Source organism: Heptranchias perlo, chromosome 39 (genome assembly GCF_035084215.1).
Source record: "Heptranchias perlo isolate sHepPer1 chromosome 39, sHepPer1.hap1, whole genome shotgun sequence".
Lineage (NCBI taxonomy): Eukaryota > Metazoa > Chordata > Chondrichthyes > Hexanchiformes > Hexanchidae > Heptranchias > Heptranchias perlo.
Genome location: NC_090363.1, coordinates 6964074 through 6989688, shown reverse-complemented (window position 1 = coordinate 6989688; position 25615 = coordinate 6964074). Strand labels below are relative to the sequence as shown.

Below are 25615 nucleotides of genomic sequence, written 5' to 3'. Positions count from 1 at the left end.
TATGAAAGTTAAGACCAAGTGCATGAGACGCCCAGATACATTAAAGGTGGCTGACAAGCCCTGGCCTGTTTGGGACTTGCTGTGGATGCTCTTTGTTCTCCATTTGCAGACTGGTTTGATGCGCTGAGCTAATCGAGGGACCGTGTTTGAACACGGGTGTGCAGACGACACCTACTCTGTGTGAGCCACATCCAGTTCACCTTGTAACGCACACCACCAGCGAGACTGATGAGCAAATAAGACACTGCCCGAAAGACAGATGGACATTTTTGCCTTTTGTGTCTTTTTTTATATTCGTTCATGGGATGTGGGCGTCGCTGGCAAGGCCGGCATTTATAGAATCATAGAATCATAGAAGTTTACAACATGGAAACAGGCCCTTCGGCCCAACATGTCCATGTCGCCCAGTTTATACCACTAAGCTAGTCCCAATTGCCTGCACTTGGCCCATATCCCTCTATACCCATCTTACCCATGTAACTGTCCAAATGCTTTTTAAAAGACAAAATTGTACCCGCCTCTACTACTGCCTCTGGCAGCTCGTTCCAGACACTCACTACCCTTTGAGTGAAAAAATTGCCCCTCTGGACCCTTTTGTATCTCTCCCCTCTCACCTGAAATCTATGCCCCCTCATTATAGACTCCCCTACCTTTGGGAAAAGATTTTGACTATCTACCTTATCTATGCCCCTCATTATTTTATAGACTTCTATAAGATCACCCCTAAACCTCCTACTCTCCAGGGAAAAAAGTCTCAGTCTATCCAACCTCTCCCTATAAGTCAAACCATCAAGTCCCGGTAGCATCCTAGTAAATCTTTTCTGCACTCTTTCTTGCCCATCCCTAATTGCCCTTGAGAAGGTGGTGGTGAGCCGCCGCCTTGAACCGCTGCAGTCCGTGTGGTGAAGGTTCTCCCACAGTGCTGTTAGGAAGGGAGTTCCAGGATTTTGACCCAGCGACAATGAAGGAACAGCGATATATTTCCAAGTCGGGATGGTGTGTGACTTGGAGGGGAACGTGCAGGTGGTGTTGTTCCCATGTGCCTGCTGCTCATGTCCTTCTCGGTGGTAGAGGTCGTGGGTTTGGGAGGTCTCTGGGCAAATCAGAGTGAAGTAGGATATAAAAGCACAGGCTTGGGAGGTTTCTACAGAGGCCCGAGATAATGAGGAAGAGGGATGTGACAGGAAAATCTCTGGGAACGGTCGTGGCATTAGAAAAGAAAGACTTGCATTTATATAGCCCCTTTCACGACCTTATGACGCCCCAAAGCACTTTACAGCCAATTAAGTACATTTTGAAGAGTAGTCACTGTTGTAATGTCGGAAACACGGCAGCTAATTTGCGCACAGCAAGATCCCACAAACTTAAATGTGATAATGACCAGATGATCTGTTTTTTTTAGTAATGTTGGTTGAGGGATAAATATCGACCCAGGAGAACTCCCCCTGCTCTTCTTCGAAATAGCGGCCGCGAGATCTTTTACGCCCACCTGAGAGGGGCAGACGGGGCCTCGGATTTAACGTCTCATCCCGAAAGACGGCACCTCCGACAGTGCAGCGCTCCCCTCAGTACTGCACTGAAATCTACTGACGCCAATACATTGAATAAGCCTTTCAGTACACTGGAGATGAAAGGGTTAATCGCGCTGAAGGATCGGAGAGTGAGGGAAGAAGCAAGAACTGAGCCTCTTTGTTTCACAGGGTAGCTTTGGCCAGGAGAAAATTCACACGGTACCAAGTGTGCGACTGGCTTTTTTCAAAACAGACCAGCGATTACCATTTATAAGTACAGCAACATCTCGGCACTGAACAGGTTAATAGTGCAAAACAGTGTAACCCTGTGAGAGCTCTGTGGAGCTGCACCCTTGCTGCACCTCCCACTGTAGACCCTGGGATTGTTTTTCTCTCAATGAGACATCTAAACACAGCTGCAATTGTTTGTATGTCTGTGCGCACACACACACATAAAGAGTGCTTGAAATCCCAGTCACAGTGACTGAGCGCAAAGTGTGAAATCTACCACCACAGTGCCAGGCACATCCTCAGACCTTCTAACCCAGGGTGGCTTCCAAGATTACGTGGGATTTGTACAGAGGCTGCCGACCGGAGGAAGAAAGAGAGAGAGAAAGAGAGAAAGAACGAGAGAAAGAAGGAAAGAACGAGAGAAAGAAGGAAAGAAAGAGAGAAAGAACGAGAGAAAGAGAGAGAAGGAAAGAAAGAAGGAAAGAAAGAGAGAAAGAACAAGAGAAAGAAAGAGAGAGAGAAGGAAAGAAAGAGACAAAGAAGGAAAGAAAGAGAGAAAGAGAGAAAGAAGGAAAGAAAGAGAGAAAGAAGGAAAGAAAGAAGGAAAGAAGGAGATAAAGAAAGAAGGAAAGAAAGAGAGAAAGAAGGAAAGAAAGAGAGAAAGAACGAGAGAAAGAAGGAAAGAAAGAGAGAAAGAAGGAAAGAAAGAAGGAAAGAGACAAAGAAGGAAAGAAAGAGAGAAAGAACAAGAGAAAGAGAGAGAAGGAAAGAAAGAAGGAAAGAAAGAGAGAAAGAACAAGAGAAAGAAAGAGAGGGAGAAGGAAAGAAAGAGACAAAGAAGAAAAGAAAGAGAGAAAGAAGGAAAGAAAGAAGGAAAGAAGGAGATAAAGAAAGAAGGAAAGAAAGAGATAAAGAAAGAAGGAAAGAAAGAGAGAAAGAAGGAAAGAAAGAGAGAAAGAACGAGAGAAAGAAGGAAAGAAAGAGAGAAAGAAGGAAAGAAAGAAGGAAAGAGACAAAGAAGAAAAGAAAGAGAGAAAGAAAGAGAGAAAGAACAAGAGAAAGAAAGAGAGAGAGAAGGAAAGAAAGAGACAAAGAAGGAAAGAAAGAGAGAAAGAGAGAAAGAAGGAAAGAAAGAGAGAAAGAGAGAAAGAAGGAAAGAAAGAAGGAAAGAGACAAAGAAGGAAAGAAAGAGAGAAGGAAAGAAAGAGAGAAAGAACAAGAGAAAGAAAGAGAGAGAGAAGGAAAGAAAGAGACAAAGAAGGAAAGAAAGAGAGAAAGAGAGAAAGAAGGAAAGAAAGAGGGAAAGAAAGAAGGAAAGAGACAAAGAAGGAAAGAAAGAGAAGGAAAGAAAGAAGGAAAGAAAGAGAGAAAGAACAAGAGAAAGAAAGAGAGAGAGAAGGAAAGAAAGAGACAAAGAAGGAAAGAAAGAGAGAAAGAGAGAAAGAGAGAAAGAACGAGAGAAAGAGAGAAAGAAGGAAAGAAAGAGAGAAAGAACGAGAGAAAGAAGGAAAGAAAGAGAGAAAGAAGGAAAGAAAGAAGGAAAGAGACAAAGAAGGAAAGAACGAGAGAAAGAAGGAAAGAAAGAGAGAAAGAAGGAAAGAAAGAAAGAACGAGAGAAAGAGAGAAAGAAGGAAAGAAAGAGAGAAAGAACGAGAGAAAGAAGGAAAGAAAGAGAGAAAGAAGGAAAGAAAGAAGGAAAGAGACAAAGAAGGAAAGAACGAGAGAAAGAAGGAAAGAAAGAGAGAAAGAAGGAAAGAAAGAAGGAAAGAGACAAAGAAGGAAAGAAAGAGAGAAAGAGAGAAAGAAGGAAAGAAGGAGATAAAGAAAGAAGGAAAGAAGGAGATAAAGAAAGAAGGAAAGAAAGAAGGAAAGAAAGAAGGAAAGAAAGAAGGAAAGAAAGAGAGAAAGAAGGAAAGAAAGAGAGAAAGAACAAGAGAAAGAAATGATGTGGAGATGCCGGTGATGGACTGGGGTTGACAATTGTAAACAATTTTACAACACCAAGTTATAGTCCAGCAATTTTATTTTAAATTCACAAGCTTTCGGAGATTTCCTCCTTCCTCAGGCAAATGTTTCAAGAGCTCCTTGAAGCCTACGCATTTATACATATAGAACAATACATGGTGTTTACAGACTGCCCCTGCAACTGCCCGTTGCAGGGGCAGTTGCAGGGGCAGTCTGTAAACACCATATATATATGAGGACAAACACCTCGCTATGGCCATCCCCACACCTCCACTACTCGCCTTTAAACAGCCACCCAACCTCAAACAGACCATCGTTCGCAGCAAATTACCCAGCTTTCAAGAGAACAGCGTCCACGACGCCACACAACCCTGCCACGGTAACCTCTGCAAGACATGCCAGATCATCGACACAGATACCACCATCACACGAGAGGACACCACCCACCAGGTGCATGGTTCATACTCCTGTGACTCGGCCAACGTTGTCTACCTCATACGTTGCAGGAAAGGATGCCCCAGAGCATGGTACATTGGCGAGACCATGCAGACGCTGCGACAACGGATGAACGGACACCGCGCAACAATCGCCAAACAGGAGGGTTCCCTCCCAGTCGGGGAACACTTCAGCAGTCATGGACATTCATCCACCGACCTTCGGGTAAGCGTACTCCAAGGCGGCCTTCGAGACACACGACAACGCAAAATCGTCGAGCAGAAATTGATAGCCAAGTTCCGCACCCATGAGGACGGCCTCAACCGGGATCTTGGGTTCATGTCACGCTACACGTTACCCCACCAGCGAACAAATGTTATCTGTTTTTAATATAATGGGTCATTTGCTGGCTCTCTCTGCCTTCCGGATGTTTCTGCCTCTCTCTGTTTTTTTTCTCTGTTTTTTTTCCCTGTTTGTTTTTTTGTTGAATGTGTATTCGGGGGTTCTGCAGGTGACACCTCTCTGTCTGAACACGGTGATTGCCTTGGCAACGGGCAGTTGCAGGGGCAGTCTGTAAACACCATGTATTGTTCTATATGTATAAATGCGTAGGCTTCAAGGAGCTCTTGAAACATTTGCCTGAGGAAGGAGGAAATCTCCGAAAGCTTGTGAATTTAAAATAAAATTGCTGGACTATAACTTGGTGTTGTAAAATTGTTTATAAGAGAAAGAAAGAGAGAGAGAAGGAAAGAAAGAGAGAAAGAAGGAAAGAAAGAAGGAAAGAGACAAAGAAAGAGAGAAAGAAGGAAAGAAAGAAGGAAAGAAGGAGATAAAGAAAGAAGGAAAGAAAGAGAGAAAGAAGGAAAGAAAGAGAGAAAGAGATAAAGAAAGAAAGAGAGAAAGAGATAAAGAAAGAAAGAGAGAAAGAGATAAAGAAAGAGAGAAAGAAGGAGAGAAAGAGATAAAGAAAGAGAGAAAGAACAAGAGAAAGAAAGAGAGAAAGAAGGAAAGAAAGAGAGAAAGAGATAAAGAAAGAAGGAATGAAAGAGAGAAAGAAGGAAAGAAAGAAGGAAAGAAAGAGAGAAAGAAAGAGAGAAAGAAGGAAAGAAAGTGAGAAAGAGAGAAAGATAAAGAAAGAAGGAAAGAAAGAGAGAAAGAAGGAAAGAACAAGAGAAAGAGAGAGAGAAAGAAGGAGAGAAAGAAGGAGAGAAAGAAGGAGAGAAAGAAAGAAGGAAAGAAAGAGAGAAAGAAGGAAAGAAAGAGAGAAAGAACAAAAGAGAGGACAAAAGAAAGAGAAAAAGAGCGATAGAACAAAAGAGAGAAAGAGAGTTAGAAAGAGAGAAAGAAAGATGGAAAGAAAGAGAGAAAGATGGATAGAAACAGAGAAAGAACGAGAGAAAGAGATAAAGAAGGAAAGAAAGAGAGAGAGAAAGAAGAAAAGAGAGAACAAAAGAAAGAGAAAAAGAAAGAGTGATAGAATGAAAGAGAGAAAGAAAATAAGAAAGAGAAAGAATAAAAGAAAGAAGGAAAGAAAGAAAAGGAACAAAAGAGAGAACAAAAGAAAGAGAAAAAAAAAGAGTGATAGAACTAAAGAGAGAGAGAGAGAGAGAGAGAATTTGGTAGTCAGTGTTGTAATGTCGGAAATGTGACAGCTAATTTCAAATCTCTGCTCAAACTCTCCTTTTTGTGCTGGTTTGAGGCCGTGTTTGGGGGAACTCGACCCTTTTATTTTAATTTGTCCTGGAGATGGCGGGCGACTCTGGCAAGGCCGCAATTATTGCCCATCCCCGGTGGTCCTGAGAAGGTCACGGTGCTCCCACAGTGGTGCTTGGTGGGGGCCTGTCCGATATCTTTCTTTGTAGCGATTGTTTTTTTTTTAAAACGACTGAGCGGCTGAATGTACGTGTCCCACTTCTCTGACGTGTTTTGTTTCAAGTTTCTCCCCTCCGTCTTCTGAAGCTGCTGGTTTATTCCACTCAATTGGGAGTCGAGGTACAGATCAGCCGTGATCCAGCTGAGCGGCGGAACAGGCCCGAGGGGCTGAATGGCCTCCTCCTGTTCCTTTGCTCTTGTCCAAATAGACATTCGTCATTTTTAACCTAACCCGGGTGACTGACGGGCCTCGGGTGCAACGCTGGTTTTGTGCTCCATTGGAATCACCAGTAATATCGGGCGGGCTGTAAAGCCAGCATTCCACCCGATCCCGTGGGAATCCCGCCCAGCCAGTTCGGTTAAAATTGCCCCCAACGGTGCTCATGGTAGGTTTTCAAACCTGGTTGGGGGGAGGGCCCCCCGAGGATCTCCCAATTCAAAGGCTGTATTACCAGCATCGCTGCTTGTCCCAAATGTGCAGACCTGAAGTTGCACGTCGAAAGCAGTCTTTAAAGGACAGTCAGGGGGTCACTGCTGGCCCTCCTGAAGTGAGCGGATTATAGGTGGTTGTTTAATGAAATTTTTTCCTGGTGGGAGATTGTCATGGATTAGTGCTGGCTCCTGCCGGGTTGGAGATATCTCCCGGTCATGTGAGCGTCTTGTAGGGAGGACGGGGAGGCTGGACCTCATCCCCTCATTGATCTCCCAGATCTGTTAACCCCCAACCCCCTTCCCCACTTGCATTGTGTGGCTGATAGTGTCGGACTGGGGAATGTTGTGATGGGTTTCAGTGGAATTTGAAACTAGAGATGAGATTACAGGTAAGTGAACAGGGCAATAATAACCCACAGGGCCCTGTGACTAAACCTTTCAACTGGATCAGCCTCCAGCAGCTACTTCTCCACCAGCAGTCCCTCATCTCCATCCCCTCCTCCGCCTCCTCCTCCCTCCTCACCCCATCCCCTCCTCCTCCACCCTCCTCACCCCATCCCCTCCTCCTCCACCCTCCTCACCCCATCCCCTCCTCCTCCTCCTCCCTCCTCACCCCATCCCCTCCTCCTCCTCCTCCACCCTCCTCACCCTCATCCCCTCCTCCTCCTCCTCCTCCTCCCTCCTCACCCCATCCCCTCCTCCTCCACCCTCCTCACCCCATCCCCTCCTCCTCCTCCTCCCTCCTCACCCCATCCACTCCTCCTCCACCCTCCTCATCCCCATCCCCTCCTCCTCCTCCACCCTCCTCACCCCATCCCCTCCTCCTCCCTCCTCACCCCATCCCCTCCTCCTCCACCCTCCTCACCCCATCCCCTCCTCCTCCTCCACCCTCCTCACCCCATCCCCTCCTCCTCCTCCTCCCTCCTCACCCCATCCCCTCCTCCTCCACCCTCCTCACCCCATCCCCTCCTCCTCCTCCTCCCTCCTCACCCCATCCCCTCCTCCTCCACCCTCCTCATCCCCATCCCCTCCTCCACCCTCCTCACCCCATCCCCTCCTCCTCCTCCTCCCTCCTCACCCCATCCCCTCCTCCTCCTCCACCCTCCTCACCCTCATCCCCTCCTCCTCCTCCCTCCTCACCCCATCCCCCCTCCTCCTCCACCCTCCTCACCCCATCCCCTCCTCCTCCTCCTCCACCCTCCTCACCCCATCCCCTCCTCCTCCTCCTTCTCCTCCACCCTCCTCACCCTCATCCCCTCCTCCTCCTCTCTCCTCACCCCATCCCCTCCTCCTCCTCCTCCTCCCTCCTCACCCCCATTCCCTCCTCCTACTCCTCCACCCTCCTCACCCCCATTCCCTCCTCCTCCTCCTCCCTCCTCACCCCCATTCCATCCTCCTCCTCCTCCTCCCTCCTCATCCCCATCCCCTCCTCCACCCTCCTCACCCCATCCCCTCCTCCTCCTCCTCCCTCCTCACCCCATCCCCTCCTCCTCCTCCACCCTCCTCACCCTCATCCCCTCCTCCTCCTCCCTCCTCACCCCATCCCCCCTCCTCCTCCACCCTCCTCACCCCATCCCCTCCTCCTCCTCCTCCACCCTCCTCACCCCATCCCCTCCTCCTCCTCCTTCTCCTCCACCCTCCTCACCCTCATCCCCTCCTCCTCCTCTCTCCTCACCCCATCCCCTCCTCCTCCTCCTCCTCCCTCCTCACCCCCATTCCCTCCTCCTACTCCTCCACCCTCCTCACCCCCATTCCCTCCTCCTCCTCCTCCCTCCTCACCCCCATTCCATCCTCCTCCTCCTCCTCCCTCCTCACCCCATCCCCTCCTCCTCCTCCTCCACCAACAGCCCCTCACTCCCATCCCCACCTCCTCCTCCTCCACCGTCCTCACCCCATCTCCTCCTCCTCCTCCACCCCCTCACCCCATCCCCTCCTCCTCCTCCCTCCTCACCCCATCCCCTCCTCCTCCTCCTCCACCCTCCTCACCCCATTCCCTCCTCCTCCTCCTCCTCCTCCACCCTCCTCACCCCACCCCCTCCTCCTCCTCCCTCCTCACCCCCATCCCCTCCTCCTCCTCCTCCACCCTCCTCACCCCCACCCCCTCCTCCTCCTCCTCCTCCTCCCTCCTCACCCCCATTCCCCCCTCCTCCTCCTCCTCCACCCTCCTCACCCCCATTCCCTCCTCCTCCTCCTCCTCCTCCTCCACCCTCCTCACCCCCATTCCCTCCTCCTCCTCCTCCTCCTCCACCCTCCTCACCCCCCATTCCCTCCTCCTCCTCCACCCTCCTCACCCCATCCCCTCCTCCTCCTCCTCCACCCTCCTCACCCCATTCCCTCCTCCTCCTCCTCCACCCTCCTCACCCCACCCCCTCCTCCTCCTCCCTCCTCACCCCCATCCCCTCCTCCTCCTCCTCCACCCTCCTCACCCCCACCCCCTCCTCCTCCTCCTCCTCCTCCCTCCTCACCCCCATTCCCCCCTCCTCCTCCTCCTCCACCCTCCTCACCCCCATTCCCTCCTCCTCCTCCTCCTCCTCCTCCACCCTCCTCACCCCCATTCCCTCCTCCTCCTCCTCCCTCCTCACCCCCATTCCATCCTCCTCCTCCTCCTCCCTCCTCACCCCATCCCCTCCTCCTCCTCCTCCACCAACAGCCCCTCACTCCCATCCCCACCTCCTCCTCCTCCACCGTCCTCACCCCATCTCCTCCTCCTCCTCCACCCCCTCACCCCATCCCCTCCTCCTCCTCCCTCCTCACCCCATCCCCTCCTCCTCCTCCTCCACCCTCCTCACCCCATTCCCTCCTCCTCCTCCTCCTCCTCCACCCTCCTCACCCCACCCCCTCCTCCTCCTCCCTCCTCACCCCCATCCCCTCCTCCTCCTCCTCCACCCTCCTCACCCCCACCCCCTCCTCCTCCTCCTCCTCCTCCCTCCTCACCCCCATTCCCCCCTCCTCCTCCTCCTCCACCCTCCTCACCCCCATTCCCTCCTCCTCCTCCTCCTCCTCCTCCACCCTCCTCACCCCCATTCCCTCCTCCTCCTCCTCCTCCTCCACCCTCCTCACCCCCCATTCCCTCCTCCTCCTCCACCCTCCTCACCCCATCCCCTCCTCCTCCTCCTCCACCCTCCTCACCCCATTCCCTCCTCCTCCTCCTCCACCCTCCTCACCCCACCCCCTCCTCCTCCTCCCTCCTCACCCCCATCCCCTCCTCCTCCTCCTCCACCCTCCTCACCCCCACCCCCTCCTCCTCCTCCTCCTCCTCCCTCCTCACCCCCATTCCCCCCTCCTCCTCCTCCTCCACCCTCCTCACCCCCATTCCCTCCTCCTCCTCCTCCTCCTCCTCCACCCTCCTCACCCCCATTCCCTCCTCCTCCTCCTCCTCCTCCACCCTCCTCACCCCCCATTCCCTCCTCCTCCTCCACCCTCCTCACCCCATCCCCTCCTCCTCCTCCTCCACCCTCCTCACCCCCATTCCCTCCTCCTCCTCCTCCACCCTCCTCACCCCCATTCCCTCCTCCTCCTCCTCCACCCTCCTCACCCCCATTCCCCCCTCCTCCTCCTCCTCCACCCTCCTCACCCCCATCCCCGTGTCCGCGTGAAACGTTCTTGGCGGTGGCGGGTGTCGAAAGGGCGCGATATAGAAAGAAAGGCGAGTTCTTTTCCTTCCCCCCCGTGGCCCCGCCACGAAAGGTGTTGGGGTGGGGGGTCCGCGGGCGAGAGACACTTACCCAGGTTCACCTGGGCTCCCGATGGACTGCTGGACATCCCCACCAACAGGAAGAAGAAAGGGATTGTGGGTCCCATGATTGCACCGCGGCGCAGACCGTGCGGATCCGTTAGAAGCTCCTCATTTCTGGAAACAGAAGGAAGGAACGATTCAGTGCCATTCATGTTAGAAAGAGGAGTGGGCCATTCAGCCCCTTGAGCCCGTACCGTCACTCTGTTAGATCTGTACCTCAACTCCTATCTTATGGATAACTCGCATGTTATGGATACTGCCCGTTTGAATGGAAATAAAGGCCGGGTGGTTTCTATGACTACCAGCTGACCCACAACAGGGAGACAGTGTGAGTTATCCTCATTGCAAGACCCATTCATTAAAAAGTTGAAACTTTCCTACAGTTAGGCCCATCTTTGGGCTGTTCAGTTCCTGACTCCCCAAAGCCTTTCCACCATCTACAAGGCACAAGTCAGGAGTGTGATGGAATACTCTCCACTTTCCTGGATGAGTGCAGCTCCAACAACACTCAAGAAGTTCGACACCATCCAAGGTAAAGCAGCCCGCTTGATTGGCACCCCATCCACCACCCTAAACATTCACTCCCTTCACCACCGGCGCACTGTGGCTGCAGTGTGTACCATCCACAGGATGCACTGCAGCAACTCGCCAAGGCTTCTTCGACAGCACCTCCCAAACCCGCGACCTCTACCACCTAGAAGGACAAGAGCAGCAGGTACATGGGAACAACACCACCTGCACGTTCCCCTCCAAGTCACACACCATCCCGACTTGGAAATATATCGGCCGTTCCTTCATCGTCGCTGGGTCAAAATCCTGGAAATCCCTTCCTAACAGCACTGTGGGAGAACCTTCACCACATGGACTGCAGCGGTTCAAGAAGGCGGCTCACCACCACCTTCTCAAGGGCAATTAGGGATGGGCAATAAATGCCGGCCTCGCCAGCGACGCCCACATCCAATGAACGAATAAAAAAAAAGTTGCTTCTCAGTTTGTTTGAATTTGCTTTTCAATTGGTCGGCTGCAGTTCTTGAGGAATTGGGGATTGGGATTTGGCAGGACCAGGTTGGGAGAGCCAATCACGTGGGCGCAACGAGCCAATCAGGTGCGCGAGAATAAATCTGCCTCGCAAATTCGTCGAGGATAAATTTAACTATGATTAGGTGACACGGGAAGTGTGACGCAGGAGCGTCACGGGAATTGTGTCGCACGGGTATCCCGGGAAGTGTTACACACGAGTGTCCCGGGAAGTGTGACGCATGAAGGGGAAGTGTGATGCACGAGCGTCACGGGAAGTGTTACACATGAAGGGGAAGTGTAACGCACGAGCGTCACGGGAAGTGTTACACATGAAGGGGAAGTGTGATGCACGAGTGTCACGGGAAGTGTTACACATGGAGGGGAAGTGTAATGCACGAGCGTCACGGGAAGTGTAACGCACGAGCGTCACGGGAAGTGTTACACATGAAGGGGAAGTGTGATGCACGAGTGTCACGGGAAGTGTTACACATGGAGGGGAAGTGTGATGCACGAGTGTCACGGGAAGTGTTACACATGGAGGGGAAGTGTGATGCACGAGTGTCACGGGAAGTGTTACACATGGAGGGGAAGTGTGATGCACGAGTGTCATGGGAAGTGTTACACATGGAGGGGAAGTGTAACGCACGAGCGTCACGGGAAGTGTTACACATGAAGGGGAAGTGTAACGCACGAGCGTCATGGGAAGTGTAACGCACGAGCGTCACGGGAAGTGTAACGCACGAGCGTCACGGGAAGTGTTACACATGGAGGGGAAGTGTAACGCACGAGCGTCACGGGAAGTGTTACACATGGAGGGGAAGTGTAACGCACGAGCGTCACGGGAAGTGTTACACATGAATGGGAAGTGTAACACACGAGCGTCACGGGAAGTGTGGCACACGAGCGTCACGGGAAGTGTGACGCATGAAGGGGAAGTGTAACGCACGAGCGTCACGGGAAGTGTAACGCACGAGCGTCACGGGAAGTGTTACACATGAATGGGAAGTGTAACGCACGAGCGTCACGGGAAGTGTGACGCATGAGCGTCATGGGAAGTGTTACACATGAATGGGAAGTGTAACGCACGAGCGTCACGGGAAGTGTAACGCACGAGCGTCACGGGAAGTGTTACACATGAAGGGGAAGTGTAACACACGAGTGTCACGGGAAGTGTTACACATGAAGGGGAAGTGTAACACACGAGCATCACGGGAGGTGTTACACATGAAGGGGAAGTGTAACACACGAGCATCACGGGAGGTGTTACACACGAGCGTCACGGGAGGTGTTACACACGAGCGTCGCCTGAAGTGTTACACATGAGAATCACGAGAAATGTGCGACAGCAAAAACTCGCTGCTGCATTCCCCACAGTGACTACACTTCAGAAGTACTTCATTGGCTGTAAAGCGCTTTGGGACGTCCTGAGGTCGTGAAAGGCGCTATATAAATGCACGTTCTTTCTTTCTTCCTATCTTTCCTTCCATTCGTACCTTCCTTCCTTTCTCTCCTTCCTAGGGCACCTGAACTGCAGACACACACTGAGGTAATTGAACAGCAGCTGTGAAATTAAAGAGTCCAACACAGCCGAGCATCAAAAGGACACGAATCCCTTAATCAGCCTTCCACGCAAACCTCAGTCTCAGAGAGGAGCACAGACTTACAGGCTCCACTCCCGACCGTGGCTTTTTTCTGTTAAAGAGCTGCTGTCAGATTGGATCGCTGCAGGGAATTCATCGGAACTAAACCCAGATTTTCGAGAGCCGCACACAGATTTTTTCCTGTGGGATTGCTTTGAAGTTCCTGCGACATCCCCCACCGATCCTCCCTCACCCACCAAATACAACCCTCAACTCGCGAGGAATGGGCTGGAGAAAGGCGGGCTTCATCAGCTGGGAGAGGAGGCATCTTTGCGGCCCTCTTCTGGAGTTATAAAAGATAGTTAACGCAATTAAAGAGGCAAATGTGGGTAATTGCAGTAATTTGAAATGAGAGACTAGGATAAGGGGGATAGCAGGTCCAAGCTAAGATAAGGTAAGCTTAAGACAGATCAGGAATTCCTTCAAACAGAGGGAGGCAACTTTGACCTTGGACCATAGTGTAAAATGGGCGCCATCAGATCAGACCGCCATTACACATCTCGCCCGATTTTAATTCCCATTGCGGTCAATTAAGTAAATAAAAATCGGGAGAGGTGAGCGACAGGCGGTTAATTCGATTTCGCCTGTTTGAGACCGTCGCCCAAAGTCACCGTCACCCCCAGAGAGTGATCAGCGGACTCCCAGATCGAGAGGTGGAGGTCGAAAACCTCGGAATCATCTAGATGCAGCAGTTAGGGGGTGCGGGAGAGTGTAGGACCGATCTGGATGGGCCAAATGGCCTTCCTCATCCGACATTATCTTGCCGACCACGCTTTGAGGTGACTGCTTTACGCAGAGGGTGAATGGATGTGTGGAATGGGCAGGTCCAAGAGGCAGGTAGTGTGGACAAATGTAAAGGAGATTTGAGGGAGAGGGCAATTAGTTTTGTAAGAAACAAAGCAAGAACTTGCATTTATATAGCACCTTTCACAACCTCAGGACGTCCCAAAGTGCTTTACAGCTAATGAAGTACTTTATGAAGTGTAGTCACCATTGCAATGTAGGAAACAGGGCAACCAATTTGCGCACAGCAAGATCCCACAAACAGCAATGTGATAATAACCAGATAATCTGTTTTTCTCAGTGATGTTGGTTCGGGGATTAACACTGGCCAGGACACCAGGGAGAGCACCCCTGCTCTTCGTCAAATAGTGTCGTGGGATCTTTTACATCCACCTGAGAGGGCAGACGGGGCCATCGTTTAACATCTTATCTGAAAGACGGCACCTCCGACAGTGCAGCACTCCCTCGGTACTGTCCGTAGTCCTGCGGATATCGGCCAGAACCCATGAGGCTTTTCAAACGAGGGCGTTCGGGGACGGGGAACGGAATTCGGCAACTTTCCAAAGGCGCAGAGATAGATGGAGTGAGGCCACTGCCCATTGTTAATACTGAGGGGCACGTCCCAATCTGAAGTCTAAATCAGCCACCCCGCCAAGTGTTCAGTCCCGTTGACTTCGATAGAATTGGCTGCTCGGCTTGCGGTATAACGGCAGCAAATTCGATTCCACCTGTTGTGTGTCTCCTGCCCACGTCCAATGTCACCCCCATTGTAGAAACCTTCAGCCAGTCCAGTCAAACACCGGGCGGGCAGTCCAGTGAAAAGCAGGCAGGTGGACAACGCAGTGGGAGAAACGCTCCGTTAAATAAATGCAGAAATGAAAAATAAAAGCCGGCATCAGTAAAAGTGACCGTGAAGCTGTCGGATTTTGTCGTTTTAAACAAAAAAAAACCCCAACGGGGTTCCCTTTGGGGAAGGAAACCTGCCGTCCTCAACCCAATCTGACCTGGACGTGGGTCCAGTCCCACACCCAACATGGCTGGCTCGTGACCGCCCTCTGAAGTGGCCGAGCCCATGCCGCTCGGCTGTATTATTGACGGGCAATAAATGCCGGCCTTTGCCAGCGACGCCCGCATCCTGAGGACGAATTTAATTTAAGTTTTGAACCCGGACGGAGGGTTGAGGGGCAGGGCCCTTGTGCTAACCAGGAAACGCCCTGACTCAACATCTGGCACCTGTGGGGATTCACGGCCTTGGTGCCTGCCAGCTGTTTTTTTTACAAGAGGGTCCAGCTGGTGAGGGGTGCAAGACGGGAGGGGGAGGGGGAGGGGGAGAGGAGGGGGAGGGGAGGGGGAGAGGAGGGGGAGGGGGAGGGCTGTTTCTGTAAATAAACTGTCAAGTAAGAAAGAACTTGCATTTATATAGCGCCTTTCACAACCTCAAGATGTCCCAAAGCGCTTTAAAGCCAATAAAATTCTTTTTTTTGAAGTGTAGTCACTGTTGTAATGTAGGAAACGCAGCAGCCAATTTGCGCACAGCAAGATCCCACAGACAGCAATGTGACATTGACCAGATAATCTGTTTTATTGATGTTGGTTGAGGGATAAATATTGGCCAGGACTCCAGGGAGAACTCCTCTGCTCTTCTTGGAAAAAGTGCCATGGGATCTTTTGTGTCCACCTAAGAGGGCAGACGGGGCCTCGGTTTAACATCTCATCTGAAAGATTGCACCTCCGACAGTGCGGCGCTCCCTCAGTACTGACCCTCCGACAGTGCGGCGCTCCCTCAGTACTGACCCTCCGGCAGTGCAGCGCTCCCTCAGTACTGACCCTCCGACAGTGCGGCGCTCCCTCAGTACTGACCCTCCGACAGCGCGGCGCTCCCTCAGTACCGACCCTCCGACAGCGCGGCGCTCCCTCAGTACCGACCCTCCGACAGCGCGGCGCTCCCTCAGTACCGACCCTCCGACAGCGCGGCGCTCCCTCAGTACTGACCCTCCGACAGCGCGGCGCTCCCTCAGTACTGACCCTCCGACAGCGCGGCGCTCCCTCAGTACCGACCCTCCGACAGCGCGGCGCTCCCTCAGTACCGACCCTCCGACAGCGCGGCGCTCCCTCAGTACTGACCCTCCGACAGCGCGGCGCTCCCTCAGTACTGACCCTCCGACAGCGCGGCGCTCCCTCAGCACCGACCCTCCGACAGCGCGGCGCTCCCTCAGTACCGACCCTCCGACAGCGCGGCGCTCCCTCAGTACCGACCCTCCGACAGCGCGGCGCTCCCTCAGTACTGCACTGGGAGCGTCCGTCTGGATTATGTGCTGAAGCCTCTGGAGTGGGAAATTAAGGCAACTGCAGATCCGACCTTTGCTCCTACAAGAGCTTTTCTTAGATCTCTCTTCTTGTTTTTCCCCTCTCTCTCTCTCTCTCCCTCCCTCCTAAAGGTCAAACGTCTAAAAATAGTTTGAGGCCGGCCTCGGAATCAGCTCCCTCACCACTGTGGGAGCGAGAGGCGGCTGTGAGCACTCCACACAGTCCACAGCCGCTCCCCCAAGGCTCGAGCTGCGGCTCCCCAGTCTTCTGGCTGCAGGTAAACACGTTTGTGTATCTGGAGCTCTGCAGGCCACAGGCCCAGGGGTTAACCCTGTAGCTGCCGGAGTCCCGGGGCTGCTGCTCGTCGGGTTTTTTTTTTGTCAAGCAGACTGTCCCATGTTCATTGGGTAGCACTCTCACCTCAGAGTCAGAGGTCGTGGGTTCAGGTCCCACTCCAGAGACCTGATCACAGAAATCTAGGCCGACACTCCCGGTTGCCAGTACCGGGGGAGTGCCACACTGTCGGAGGTGCCGTCTTTTGGATGTGATGTTAAACCGGGGTTTAATGGCACCATTTTGACGAAGAGCGGGGGAGTTCTCCCCCCCCCGGTGTCCTGAACAATATTAATCCCTTAACCAACATCACTAAAACAGATTACCTCCTCATTATCACATTTGTGGGATCTTGCTGTGCGCAAATTGGCTGCTGCGTTTCCTACATAACAACAGTGACTACACTTCAAAAGTACTTCATTGGCTGCGAAGCGCTTTGGGACGTCCGGAGGCCGTGAAAGGTGCTATATAAATGCAAGTTCCTTCTTTCTCAGCCGATCTCCCACCGCAGTTAAGGCAGGCGGCCTCCCACCACCCTCCCCCACCCCCCACCGAGGAATTTCAGGGCCCTTAAATTTAAGGGGTGATTTTCCTGGGCGCGGCGAGCACAGAAAAAATGGGAGCGATAGTGTAAAACAGGTGGGAGTGAACTGACAGCCCATTTCACGGCTCTCCCGGTTTTTATTTCCACTGATTTCGATTGCGGAGAGACGTAAATCGGGAGAGGTGTAAAACGGGCTGCTGATTTGCTATCGCCTGTTTTACGCTGTCGAACAAAGTCAAGATCCGCCCCATTGACCTCAGGCGGTGTGTGAAACGAGACGGCCAATTCGTCATGGACTATTTTGCTCTACAGCCCAAGACTGATCTCACTCCCCAGTTGCCTCACATCGGATGTATGGCTGCTTGAGGAACCAGCAGCATTTCAGGACTTCACCCATTCGGCCATGCGTGAGCCTAGGCAACAACAACTTGCATTTATATAGCGCCTTTAACGTTGTAAAAATATCCCAAGGCGCTTCACAGGAGCGATTATCAAACAAAATTTGACACCGAGCCACATAAGGAGATATTAGGACAGGTGACCAAAAGCTGGGTCAAAGAGATAGTTTTTAAGGAGTTTCTCAAAGGAGGAGATATGTAGAGGGACAGAGAGGTTCAGGGAGGGAATTCCAGAGCTTAGGGCCCAGGCAGCTGAAGGCACGGCCGCCAACGGTGGAGCGATTGAAATCAGGGATGCGCGAGAGGCCAGAATTGGAGGAGCGCAGAGATCTCGGAGGGTTGGATGGAGGTTACAGAGATGGGGAGTGGGGGCGAGGCCGTGGAGGGGTTTGAACACAAGGATGAGAATTTTAAAATCGAGGTGTTGCCAGACCGGGAGACAATGTCGGTCAGCGAGCACGGGGGGGGGTGATGGGTGAAGGGGAGTTGGTGCGAGCGGGGTTTTGGGCGAGCTCAAGTCTACGGAGGGTGGAAGGCGGGAGGCCGGCCAGGAGGGACAGAGAATATCAGCAGGTCATTTGGTAAAAGCTCGCCTCCTCTCACAAAACAATCCAAACCCGGCCGCGTCGAATAAAGCAGCGAGTCCAAAACGGGCAAGTCTCACCACCAGCAGACGATTACTTTGTACAGTTAAGCAGAGAGTAACTCTTAGCCTGGCGGCCAAACAGATGAAGAAGTAGTTCTTACCTGGCTGTACAAGCAGCAACTCTGTGCGGTTCACACAGGCTAAAACAGCCAGCCGCTCTTTCCCTCTTGGATAAACAGCGACTCGTTCTTTCAGAAAACAATAACGGTTACGAGCGAGCTCGACCCTGACACTTTGCTCGCTCTGAGAGGCAAATGAGCAAGAGGTGATATCCTTGGCTAGGTTGTTCCCCCCACCCCCTGCGATTCCAGCGCTGAAAGAGTTAACGCAAGCCTTCGGTCCGCCTCTCCTGACAGGTGCGGCCTGAATTGAAATAAACAGGTTGGCCGAGCGTGAACAGCGAGCTCTGTGCTTTGCTTCTCCTGCTTCTGAGTTCCCCCCCCACCGCTGCCAGAGATAAACTGGCCCAGAAGCTGAGAGGTCGCTCTGTTTTGTTTATGCTGGGATACAAGAGGCTTATTTCTTCCTGACCAGCCTCACATTCCTTGCTAGCGTCCTGAGTCAGCACAGCGATGGGAAGTGTCTGACGAATAATAGTGCAAGAGAACTGAGAAAATAAAACCCGAACAAACTTGCAGATCGAGTACGCGCTCTTTGCCAGGCTGTGGACATGCTTAGCCTGGGGATTCTGGCCAAGCTATAGTCTGTCCGCTTCAGGTATTCAACACACCCTTCGTTAGCTGAGCTCTGAAATACCCACTAACTTTTATTTCTCAGGCGGATATTGTCAGAGGCGAGAAAGAAAGAAAGGGCCTGCATTTATATAGCGCCTTTCACGACCTCAGGACGTCCCAAAGCGCTTTATACAGCCAATGAAGTGCTTTCAAAGTGCGGTCACTGTTGTAATGTAGGGAAATGCGGCAGCCCATTTGCGCACAGCAAGATCCCGCAAACAGCAATGACCAGATCATCTGTTTTTTTTTATTGATTGTTGGTTGAGGGATGAATATTGGCCCAGGACACCGGGGAGAACTCCCCCCTGCTCTTCTTGGAAATAGTGGCCGTGGGATCTTTTGCGCCCACCTGAGAGGGGCAGACGGGGCCTCGGTTTAACGTCTCATCCGAAAGACGGCACCTCCGGCAGTGCGGCTCTCCCTCAGCGCTGCGCTGGGAGGCTCAGCCTAGATTTTTTTTTTGCTCAAGTCTGCAGAGTGGGACTTGAACCCATCACCGTCTGACTCAGGGGTCAGAGGGCGAGCCACAGCTGACACCTGCCCGGTCTCTAGCCACCTGCCCAACCTTCCCCGGTGAATGTGCTCAGCACGGCAGCACATCTAATGATTGCATGTTGGTCCGTCAGCCACACAGATCGGCAGGATTTAAGATCGGGCCCCTTCCCCCCCGCGCCCCCCAACCTTGGCCGAGCGCCTGATCTCGGCCGGGCTGAGACTCACCGCTTCCCTCCGGGCTGGAGGGGGAAAACCGAGCAGACATGTCGTCAGGTGGTCCCGGCACAAACCCCTCCCACTCCCCCTCCCATTTGAAACATTGCGTAGAACTTTACAGCACAGAAACAGGCCATTCGGCCCAACGGGTCCATGCCAGTATTAATGCTCCTCACGAGCCTCCTCCCTCCCTACTCCATCTCACCCTATCAGCATAGCCTATTCCTTTCTCCCTCATGTGTTTATCCAGCTTCCCCTTAAATACATCTGTGCTATTCGCCTCAACTACTCCTTGTGGGAGCGAGTTCCACATTCTCACCACTCTCTGGGTAAAGAAGTTTCTCCTGAATTCCCAATTGGATTTATCAGTGACTATCTTATATTTATGGCCCCTAGTTTTGGTCTCCCCCACAAGTGGAAACAGCTTCTCTACGTCTATCCCAACAAACCCTTTCATAATCTTAAAGACCTCCATCAGGTCACCCCTCAGTCTTCTCTGTTCTAGAGGAAAGAGCCCCGGCCTGTTCAGCCTTTGCTCCCCGTCGGTTCTGGTAAATCATTTTCCTTTGCACCTTCTCCAGTGCCTCTATCTCCTTTTTGTAACACGGAGGCCAGAACTGGGCACGGTACTCCGAGTGTGGTCTAACCAAGGGCAGTTATATGTAAAGCTCGTTCCCACCCCACCCTGAAAGCTGTCAGACATTTCAGCAGCATCACCTGGTGTCATCCAGGGACCTCTTCACAAACCATGGAAATAAACAGGCCGGGAATTGCCTGTAACAGATATCGAGCAGGTGGAGTTCTCCCCGTTGTCCTGGGCCAATATTTATCCCTCAACCAACGTCACTAAAGGAACAGATTATCTGATCATTCCTCACATTGCTGCTTGTGGGATCTTGCTGTGCGCAAATTGGCCACTGCGTTTCCCTGCATTACAACACTTCAAAAAAAGTACTTCAATGGCTGTAAAGCGCTTTGGGACGTCCTGAGGTCGTGAAAGGCGCCATATAAATGCAATTTCTTTCTTTCCCCATCGAATTCGTCGTCTATATTTGGGATTGTTGCAAGTGCAGGTAGTTTCAGTTCAATTCAGTGCTGCTTCTGTTCAGGCTGTTAATCACACAAAGGTCCCTTTCACCAGAGCTGACATCACTCCATGACTCATGCCCGCCTGTTCTGAAAACCATTCAGCGATCAACTGGTCAATCAGGAGCACGTGAGAATGACTTTAAAAACTGGCACCTGTGAATCAGTAGCTTTCACCCACACTGGCCTCCAAAATAAAACTTTTATTTTTTATTGCTCATCATGTTGATGATCTCACTGCTGGAAATGCAGTTCCCAATACAGGTTGAATAGAAGAGAGAAAGAGAGAGAGAGAAAAAGAGAAAGAGAGAGAGAGAGAGAGAGGGAGCCTCAGTGTCTGACCCACTGCACCACCCAGTCCCAGAGGGGGAAAGGACAGTGTCTGACCCACTGCACCACCCAGTCCCAGAGGGGGAAAGGACAGTGTCTGACCCACTGCACCACCCAGTCCCAGAGGGGGAAAGGACAGTGTCTGACCCACTGTACCACCCAGTCCCAGAGGGGGAAAGGACAGTGTCTGACCCACTGTACCACCCAGTCCCAGAGGGGGAAAGGACAGTGTCTGACCCACTGCCCCACCCAGTCCTAGAGGGTGAAAGGTCAGTGTCTGACCCACTGCCCCACCCAGTCCCAGAGGGGGAAAGGTCAGTGTCTGACCCACTGTACCACCCAGTCCCCGAGGGGGAAAGGACAGTGTCTGACCCACTGCCCCACCCAGTCCTGGAGGGTGAAAGGTCAGTGTCTGACCCACTGTACCACCCAGTCCCAGAGGGGGAAAGGACAGTGTCTGACCCACTGCCCCACCCAGTCCCAGAGGGGGAAAGGTCAGTGTCTGACCCACTGTACCACCCAGTCCCAGAGGGGGAAAGGTCAGTGTCTGACCCACTGTACCACCCAGTCCCAGAGGGGGAAAGGACAGTGTCTGACCCACTGTACCACCCAGTCCCAGAGGGGGAAAGGTCAGTGTCTGACCCACTGTACCACCCAGTCCCAGAGGGGGAAAGGACAGTGTCTGACCCACTGCCCCACCCAGTCCCAGAGGGGGAAAGGTCAGTGTCTGACCCACTGTACCACCCAGTCCCAGAGGGGGAAAGGTCAGTGTCTGACCCACTGTACCACCCAGTCCCAGAGGGGGAAAGGACAGTGTCTGACCCACTGCCCCACCCAGTCCCAGAGGGGGAAAGGTCAGTGTCTGACCCACTGTACCACCCAGTCCCAGAGGGGGAAAGGTCAGTGTCTGACCCACTGTACCACCCAGTCCCCGAGGGGGAAAGGACAGTGTCTGACCCACTGTACCACCCAGTCCCAGAGGGTGAAAGGTCATTGTCTGACCCAGACCTGGCGGTTTCTATAAGGGGCCTGCGATCCTCTGCACCAGGTTTCCCATCTGCACTCTGCCCAGGGGCTGTTTAACAAGCAGGTGGTAAAGACTCAAATGCGCCCCGCGTGGCGATCGGGGTCAATACGTCATTGCCTTTATAATATTTAAACAAATACAGTGGGGAACGCGATGCCCAGCAATCACTGGGACAATTGGAGCTTTTAAGACTGAGGTCGGTAGATTTTTGTTGGATGAGGGTATCAAAGGACCTGGAGCAAAGGCAGGTAAATGGAGTGGAGGTACAGATCAGGCCATGGTCCAATTGAATGGCGGAGCAGGCCCGAGGGGCTGAATGGCTTTCTCAAACAACAACTTGCATTTATATAGCCCCCTTTAACATCGTAAAACGCCCCCAAGGCGCTTCGCAGGAGCGATTTTCAAACAAAATTTGACGCCGAGCCACATGAGGAGATATTAGGACAGGTGACCAAAAGCCTGGCCAAAGAGGTAGGTTTTAAGGAGCGTCTTAAAGGAGGAGAGAGAGGCGGAGAGGTTTAGGGAGGGAATACAAGAGCTTCGGGACCAGGCAGCTGAAGGCACGGCCGCCAATGGAGGAGCGATTAAAATCGGGGATGCGCAAGAGGCCAGAATTGGAGGAGCGCAGAGATCTCGGAGGGTTGTAGGGCTGGAGGAGGGTTACAGAGATAGGGATACTCCTGTTCCTAATTTCCTGTTACTGTGATAACTAGTTGGCCGGTTGGCAATTAGGCCGATGCAACTTAATTTTTTTCTACCGAGAAGAAACTTCTTAGGTATTCCTATTAAAATAGAAGTATTTCATCTTGAGAAACATAATTATTTTTACGCTGTGTCCCAGTGCGACCTCAGAGAGCACAAGCGGCTGACAAACTTTCTGTTACTACGGCAACAGTCAGGCTCTGAGGCCTTGTCTATCAATTTGGTTTACAAGGCCCCCATTGCTGAGAAAAGGGGAAAAAGAAACTGCTGCCATTTAAAGATTAGACATTAAAAATCATTAAAAAAACGTTAGGAAACTCAAGGCCACTGGCCATTATTGAACTAAGAGGGCTTTCTTTAATCACTAGGGGATACTTTACTCACTCTGAGAGCCGGTCAGAGACACGCAACGATGAATTTAGAGTAAAGATCTTTTGAGACGGTTCTGATCAGGCTGCTATGCGTTCCGTCTTCGTTGTGCTTCCCCTGTCTCTCGGGTGGGGGGAGGGGTGATTTTAGACCCCAAGAACGGGTGGGTTGGGGGCAGGTGGGAGTTGAAAATAGTTGGTTTTTTTTGGGTCGCGACCCCAAACCGGCTTTATATCCGGGTTTAACGTCGGCGAATGCAAAGTCCGAAAATTTTGCGGTTGCTACCCAAAAAAAAACGACTATTTTCATCTCCCACCCGCCCCCAACCCACCCGTTCTCGGGGTTAAAAATCACCCCCCCTCTCTGTCTCTCTCTCTCTCTATCTATATATATTTTAGAGTTTCCCGGACAACAACGTAAGCCTATTTTTTTTCGACTTACCTGCTGTGCCTTGTGTTGCTGAAGTGTTAATTATTCGTGTGCTCAGTGAATTTTCAATGACATCAGCGGAGCAAAGCACAGAGCTCGAACCTCAGTCCCACCCCTCCCCCCTCGCCTTACCCCGTTCTGCATTCTGCTGCTAGCCCTTTTTTTAAAAAATTTCGATTTGGGTAATCCCAAACTTTATAGGGGCAGCCTGTTCAAACTTCAGATGTGGTTTTGAGGGTTACTCCAAAGCAGTACTGAGGGAGCGCTGCACTGTCGGAGGTGCCGTCTTTTGGATGAGACGTTAAACCGAGGCCCCGTCTGCCCTCTCAGGTGGGCGTAAAAGATCCCGCGGCCGCTATTTCGAAGAAGAGCAGTGGAGTTCTGCCCGGTGTCCTGGCCAATATTTATCCCTCAACCAACATGGCTAAAAAAAGATTATCTGGTCATTATCACATTGTTGTTTGTGGGATCTTGCTGTGCCCAAATTGGCTGCTGCAGTGACTACACTTCAAAAGTACTTAATTGGCCGTAAGGCGTTTTAGGACGTCCTGAGGTCGTGAAAGGCGCTATATAAATGCAAGTTCTTCTTACAAATCGCATGTCAGGGCCGATAGCTTAACTCTGAGGACCCTGTTTCACTGTTGTAATGTAGGAAACGCAGCAGCCAATTTGCGCACAGCAAGATCCCACAAACAGCAATGTGATAATGACCAGATAATCTGTTTTAGTGATATTGGTTGAGGGATCAATATTGGCCCCAGGACACCGGGGAGAACTTACCTTCGACTAGTGGCCGTGGGATCTTTTACCTGAGAGGGCAAGACGGGGCCTCGGTTTAACACCTCGTCCGAAAGACGGCATCTCTGACGGTGCAGCACTCCCTCAGTTACCGCGCTGGGACTGTCAGCCTAGATTTTGTGCTCTGGTGTGGCTCTGTGAGCCCGTGACCGTCTGGCTCAGAGGCGAGAGCACTGCCCACTGAACCACGGCTGACACTAAAACCCAGATGTGCAACGCTGCCCGACCTGCGCTGACTGAAACACTCCGCCCGAGCAATCGGTCAAGGAGAATCCACTCGCTGCTTTCTTGTGACCAAATTCGACATGAGAACGAAACAAACGAAAACCCGCCAGAGCTGTCCAAGAGTCAGGAAATTACACGATGGTCAAGTCTCGGGCAAAATAAATATATCAAAATGGACTGAGGTGCTTGAAAGCAAACTGGAACTGAATAGTCTATCCTCTCTGCTCGGAACAATCAGTCCAGTGCCTCACTCTGTATGTGCGGAGATGGGCAAGCAGATTCAATCAGCAACTCCCCCCACTCCAACCCACCCCCCTCAGTGGGAACAGATTGGCTCGGTTGTCTGAAAGTGAAAAGGCTGGGTGAGAGGGTTAATCCCCTCCGCTGGGAACAGGCTGCCCAGTGACTGTGAGTGGGGAGAGGTGGGTGAGAGGGTTAATCCCCTCCGCTGGGAACAGGCTGCCCAGTGTCTGACTGTGAATGGGGAGAGGTGGGTGAGAGGGTTAATCCCCTCCACTGGGAACAAGCTGCCCGGTGTCTGACTGTGAGTGGGGAGAGGTGGGTGAGAGGTTTAATCCCCTCCACTGGGAACAAGCTGCCCGGTGACTGACGGTGAATGGGGAGAGGTGGGTGAGAGGGTTAATCCCCTCCACTGGGAACAGGCTGCCCGGTGTCTGACTGTGAGTGGGGAGAGGTGGGTGAGAGGGTTAATCCCCTCCGCTGGGAACAGGCGAGTCGGAAGTGATGGAGGACGAGAACATAACGCAGCTGCAGAGTCCCTGACTACAGGTTGTCGGCAGGTTGTCAAACTTGAGGTTAGCTCGAACCAACTGGTCTTGAAGAGTTCTTTGGCACATGAGAGGGGGGAACAAAAAAACAAGTTTGAGGCGGTTCAGCTCACCGGGCTCCTGCTCTGTGCAGACACGTTTGAGAGGTACAAGCCTGGACGCGATTTACAAATCCAGCAACAGCAGGGATTTGGGAAAAGAAAGAATAGTATCCAGAGGCCGGGATCAGCCGAGGACTGGAGAGGAAGGGGTCTTCCGTTTTCCTGGAAAAACTCCCGGAAAGGTTTGGCAAAGATGAGTCAAGCTGAATCGTGGTACGGCGATGCAGTGGTCCTGGTAAGAAAGGACGTACTTGCATTTATACAGTGCCTTTCATGACCTCAGGACGTCCCAAAGTGCTTTACAATGAAGTACTTTCTGAAGCGTAGTCGCTGTTGTAATGCAGGAAACACGGCAGCCAATTTGCGCACAGCAAGATCCCACAAACAGCAATGTGATAAATGACCAGATAATCTGCTTTTTTAGCGATGTTGGTTGAGGGATAAATATTGGCCCCAGGACAC

General features: G+C 52.1%; 1 protein-coding gene across 7 annotated transcripts in view; it reads right to left on the bottom strand.

Moving 5' to 3' along the window:
* The window catches only part of LOC137305173 (discoidin domain-containing receptor 2-like), a 149619-nt gene that overhangs the window by 68503 nt on the left and 55501 nt on the right, over positions 1-25615 (bottom strand). For 3 of the 7 annotated variants that reach the window (XM_067973986.1, XM_067973991.1, XM_067973987.1), the window contains one exon: positions 10172-10296. In XM_067973986.1, the coding sequence (XP_067830087.1) occupies positions 10172-10247 (76 nt within the window). In that variant the 5' untranslated portion in view covers positions 10248-10296. Of the gene's footprint in view, positions 1-10171; positions 10297-16114; positions 16204-17954; positions 18044-22827; positions 22906-23253; positions 23289-25615 lie in introns of those variants that run through there. The other 4 variants (XM_067973989.1, XM_067973988.1, XM_067973992.1 and 1 more) reach the window with 4 other exon arrangements.